The 5,458-nt window shown below is 64.3% G+C and overlaps 1 protein-coding gene across 1 annotated transcript; it reads left to right on the forward strand.

Moving 5' to 3' along the window:
• Positions 1-2,761: 2,761 nt before the first annotated feature.
• Positions 2,762-5,453, forward strand: PPP1R26 (protein phosphatase 1 regulatory subunit 26; the record flags this gene model as incomplete). Its single annotated transcript, XM_040235690.1, has 1 exon — positions 2,762-5,453. A coding segment is annotated over exon 1 (2,259 nt), but the record flags the coding sequence as incomplete, so codon positions are not given.
• Between the last annotated feature and the right edge of the window lie 5 nt (positions 5,454-5,458).

The following is a 5,458-nucleotide window of genomic DNA, read 5'->3' on the forward strand; positions in this document are numbered from 1 at the left end:
CGGGGAAGGGGCCGCCGCGGGCGGCGTGGACTCGGCCAGGCGCCGGCTAGTCACCGCGGCCCCAGAGGCAGCTCCTGGCCCGGGCCCCCGTCAGCGCGCGCCCGCGTTCCTCGAAGCCGGCCGGGCGCGGGGCCCAGGTGAGGCCAGGTGAGGGCCGGCGGCGGGGTCCCGCGCTCAGCCCTCCCGCAGAGATCGCGCCCCGCGTCCCGCCCCACGCAGCTTCCGGGAGGGTCCCCTCCCCCGCCCCGGCTTCCCGGCCAGCCCCTCGCCCCCAAACCACGGAGCCCAGAATATAAAGCCGGGGCGCAGCGCAACCCCTCCCTGCTGGAGGACCGGGTCGCTGCTCCGGTTACAGGGATGCCTCCTGGCAGAGGCCGCGCTGGGGGTGAGCGCCCCTAGGCCGGGAGCAAAGGGCAGGCAGGGCCAGCCGAGGGTCTCGCCTTGCGTGCGGCCCTCCAGCCACAGACAGCGGCCCTGCAGCTTTGCTTGGAGCCGTCCTTGCTGTGTTGTCAAGCCTCGCCTTCTGGCAAGCCCGGCCGAAATTCCAGCCCACACCCACTTCAGGCCAGCAATCTGGAGAGGCCCTCTTGGGCTTTGTACCCTGACCCTCAGCTCCCTACCCCCAGGGGGCCAGCCAGGGATGCACAGCATTGTGGGGCACCCAGAGCTGTGCTGGACATCCGTGCAGGGAACCAGGCTTGTCCGGGGATAAGCATTAGTGAGGTTCTGCCCTCCTGGAGTGGAGAAGGAAATGGCAACCCACTCCAGTGTTCTTGCCTGGAGAATCCCAGGGATGGCGGAGCCTGGTGGGCTGCCGTCTCTGGGGTTGCAGAGTCGGACACGACTGAAGCCACGCAGCAGCAGCAGCAGCAGCAGCAGCCCTTCTGGAGGCAGGAGGTGTCTGTCTAGACAGACAGGTCTAGGGCCCCCAGCACGGTTCAGACTCTGGCACCAAGCGGCTTTGGGGCCCCCCCAGTCACCCTCCAGACCTGGTTCCGGGGCTCTTGGGGTGCATGCTAGCAGTCTGACAAAAGTGGGAGCCTCCTGGCTTCAGCCCACAGTCCCCCAAAGTACAGTTGAGGGAGTTTTCCAGAATGATTCATCTTACGTAGACCATTGTTTTAAAGCCACAAGCCAAGTTGTCGCTGGAGACACCCTCTGAATTTTTAACCTCATTCTTGGGCTAGATAATCTGACAGTTCAGAAAACCACTCCCTGGGAGTCCGAGCTTGAGACAGCATGTAGAAGCAGTGACCACAGTCAAGGTGAGGAGCAGAGAGGAGCGTTCCCTCCCGCGCTCTCTGTTGCCTGGAGTAGAATTCACTGGGATCCATCCCCAGGCCGCTTCTTCAGACGGCACTGCTGTTCAGCAAGTTAACATTCCTGATCTAGACTCTTGAGGAGGCCTATGGGAATGTCTTATATGCTCTTATTTTACCAGGGCTGCTTGAATAATGAGCACAGTGAGGTGGGCACAGCCCAGTGGGAGAGCCCCCCGCCTCGGCGTTGGCGGCTCCCACTGTCCTTAGCAGGGGATGTCCTCGGAGGGTGGTGTTGCGGGAAAGGCCACCTGCTGTTGTGGGGGCTCCGTCTGAGGACTTTGAAGTGGCTTCTCATGTCCCCAGCTATGCATGTCCTGGTACATCAGACCAATGGCTCAGGGCAGCTGGGACTATTGTGATTAACTGTATTTGGCCTCAGGGTAAGTTCTTCCAAAATTGAATTTCGAGCCCTTAAATTGATGCACTTTCTTTCCCCCCAAACATTTACCAGCGATAGTTTCAGCCTCTGAATTAAGTCTCTGATTCTCTTTAATCCTGACAGTCAAAAGTCTTTTTAAAAAGTGGGCCCAAGACGCTACAGAGTACACGTAGGGAGATGAAGACCCAGTCCTTGAACCGTTCTGCAAACGTTACACTGAACCTGCACTTGAAGAGAACCACAGGTAATTGCAGCAAATTCTTTGACGTTGAAGTTTCACTTTTTGAGCATAAATATCCATCGAAAAGGACTTCCTTCTGAATTGGTCACACCCTCTGGTTCATTGCCGGTCACACCTGTTTGGGCACGTCTGTGCCTAGGTGGCCGGGCCAGGCTTTCTTGGAAAGGACTGTGGTGTGTAAACACAGGGTTCTGTGCTCGTCAGGAAGGAAGCTCCTCCGGGAGAAGGATCTGCAGGGAAGCAAAGCAAACACCCAGCCCACTTCCGGCCACCCCCACCCCCAGGCTCCCAGGCAGCAACAGCCTTGCCCGGCACCGTTCGGGGTTGGAACTCAATTTCCCTGCTTCCAGGAGCGCTGCCAAGCTCTCCTGTTGACTCTGGGTCACTTTGCGTCCCAGTTTGTGGAGGGTCAGGAGAGGTCGGAGAGACGTGTTCGGAATTGATAGCTGACGGTGTATTTTGTGTCTTTCTAATCCTCTGTGCACAACCTGTGCTATATCCCCTCCACGGCGGTGGTCCCAGACCTCTAGTGTGAAGGCCTCTGGGAGCAGGTCCGCACTGTGTTCCCAAGGGCAGCCCAGGGGTTCTGCCAGCCCAGCCACGCTTGGACTGAGATTCAGAAAGCGGAGAAGCCACACAGCGTGAGGAAGGGCACGTGACTGGGGCAGTGTCTGTGCTAATTACATGCAAATAGTCGTACGGTCCCCTGAGATCATTCGGCAAATACACATTCAAGCTTCTCCAATAAAAAGGCTTTTGTGTCAATAACTCTCCAAAGGCGTTTAGGTGCTCACATCACATAACTTCTCTTTTCAGGAGCTGCTAGTTTGTGTCAAGAGCCAACCAACCCGTGATGTGTCGCTGAGCCTGACTCCCACTAGTCGACAGTCCCACCCGCCCAGAAGCTTTGCGCCTTCGTCGCCTCGCCCCCTCTTGACGACTTCGGAAGGTAAACCCCGCCTCTGCTCCTTCGCCAGAGACGATGGTCGGAGGGATGATGGAAGAAGGACACCCGCGTCACCTTCCGCGAGCTCGGCCCAGGGGGCTTGGAAGCATTCTCTCATGAGTCTCCTCGGCCGCTCGCCCCGTACAGCTGAGAAAGCTGAGGCCTGGGGGCCCACGGCCGGCCGGACCTTCGCCAGGCCCCTGGCTCCCTCGCGACCTGACCCGGGGCGCCTGCCCGGCGTGCCCCCCAGCAGGATGTGAAGCAGCCGCAGAAGCAAAGCCCCGCCTCTGCGCGCCGCCCGCTAGGATGTTTCTCATGAACGCGCCTCCTGTGCTGGCCCTGCGGTCGGCGTGGGAGGCCCTCGGCCCGCCCGGGAGCTGTAGGTTTCCCCGATGCTTCTCGGAGCCCAGAGAGGGCGTCTCGAGAGCGGCGGCGAGCGCCCAGGTGCAGATGGCCATCAGCAGGCTTCAGGGCGACAGGGCAGCCCTGGGCATGAGTGGCGAGCATGCCCGGCCGGGAAGCCAGAGGGCAGAGAGGGGCCGGGGCGCCCTGCCGGCTGCCAGCCCCGCCTTTGCGGCCTGTGGTCTTGCTGCGGGTCTCGACCCCAAGCAGGAGGAGGAGGAGGCCTCCAGCCTCGGGCCCCTGGTGCCGGATTCAGACAGTGACGACTCGGTGGACCGGGACATTGAGGAAGCCATCCAGGAGTACCTGAGGGCCAAGAGCGGGGCCGCCCCACCGCCTGCAGCTGGGGACGCAGCCCGTCGGTGCAGACCAGAGCCACCTCTGAGCGGCGCACCAGCTGCCCCGTGTCCCCCAAACCCTGCAGCTGGCCTCAGCCCTGTCCGGGGCTCCGCCTCCCCGCTCAGCGTGAGCAGCGATGACTCCTTCGAACAGAGCATCCAGGCGGAGATCGAACAGTTCCTGAGCGAGAAGAGGCTGCATGAGACCCAGAAAGGTGGCCTCCCTGACAACAGAAAGGTGGACCCCGGTGACAGCCTGGCCAGAGCCACCTGCAGGCCTGGCGGAGAGCCGCCACTGAGGGCACCGCAGCTGGACCTGCCGGGCGCCAGCAAGGAGTTCGTCTTCCGGAAGCTGCCCAGGTCCTCGAAGGCCAGCGCACTGCCCAGAGGCTTCAGGTGCAAGGTCGCCGCCGAGCCGGCCGCTGCTGCCACTGCCGGGCCCCCTGCTGAGGCCGCGCCGGGTAAAGGTGGGGTCCGCAGGGGCGCGGGCTCCGCGCGGAAGGGCAGGCGGCCACGTAGCGCGGCCCTGGTGCATGAGGAGCCTGACTCGAGCAGCGACGACGGCATCGAGGAGGCCATCCGGCTGTACCAGCGGGAGCAGCGGAGGGAGGCCCGGGGCCAGCAGGGCCCCCTGCCCATGGAGGAGAAGGGGCCCCACAGCCTGAGGGGGCCCTGGCCCGAGGCCCACAGCAAAACCCCAGGCAAGAAGAAGCCAGTGGCCCCCAAGGCCACGGATCTCGGCCCGGGCAGCCCAGACCCTGAGCACCTGCCCAGGCCCCCCAGGGAAACCCCAGCTCCCACGTCTCCAGGGAGCGTGGCTGCTGAGAGCCTGGGCGTGGACGGGTCCCCACGCCGGGCAGACACGTCTGCTGAGCTGATGTGCGCCGAGGCCATCCTGGACATCTCCAAGACCATCCTGCCGGTCCCCGTGGACGGTGGGGAAAGGCCCGCACCCACCAGCCCGCTGCGCCAGGGCCCTGACGGCGACAGCAGCGCCGTGGACAGTGATGACAGCATCGAGCGGGAGATCCGGACGTTCCTGGCCCTGAAGGCGCAGTCGGGGGGCCTGCTGCCCCACACGGAGACCTGCGCCCGGCCCGCCCACAGCCCGCCGCCGCCCAGCCTCAGCGCCCCAGCCCCTGATACTCCAGACCCGTCCCCGGGCTGCAGGAGGAGGCGCAGCAGGACGCCCTGCACGCCCAGGCGGCCCAGGGACACGGCCGAGACTCAGGATGCCCACGACGCCGAGCGCGGCCAGGGCCGGGTGCAGCCTGGCCAGGGGCGAGCCCCCGAGGCCCCCAGAAGGGAGAGCGAGAGCCGCGGCCAGCCTCTCCCTTTCAAGTCGGGCGGGCCGGGCGATGAGCTCGGGGCCCCGGACCCACTGGGAGCCACACCGCCAGGCCCCGGGCAGACGGCCGAGGGGAGGCGCGGGGCCATGCAGGCAAGCTCCGAGGAGAAGAGCAGCTCGCTGGATAGCGACGAGGACCTGGACACGGCCATCAAGGACCTGCTGCGCTCCAAGCGGCGGCTCCGGAAGCGGTGCAGGGACCCCCGGGCCGGCTGCAAGAAGAGGGTCCGCTTCAGCACCACGGAGACGCAGTTCCTGGACAAACTGGGGGGCTTCCAGAAAGACTGGAGAGACCGAAGCCCCCATCTGCTGAAAAGCTGTCTCTCCAAGTCCAGAAGGGACAGCAGGGAGAGCCCGGGAAGACCCCTGCATGTCCCCTGCCGGGAAACAGCAAGGGCGAAGGCAGACGGCTCAGGGCCGGAGGACGTGCCCTCGGGCCCCTCAGCACCCTGGACCCGGGGCAGGGCTGCACCCGGGGGCCC

This window comes from Oryx dammah, unplaced genomic scaffold, assembly GCF_014754425.2.
Source record: "Oryx dammah isolate SB20612 unplaced genomic scaffold, SCBI_Odam_1.1 HiC_scaffold_2332, whole genome shotgun sequence".
Lineage (NCBI taxonomy): Eukaryota > Metazoa > Chordata > Mammalia > Artiodactyla > Bovidae > Oryx > Oryx dammah.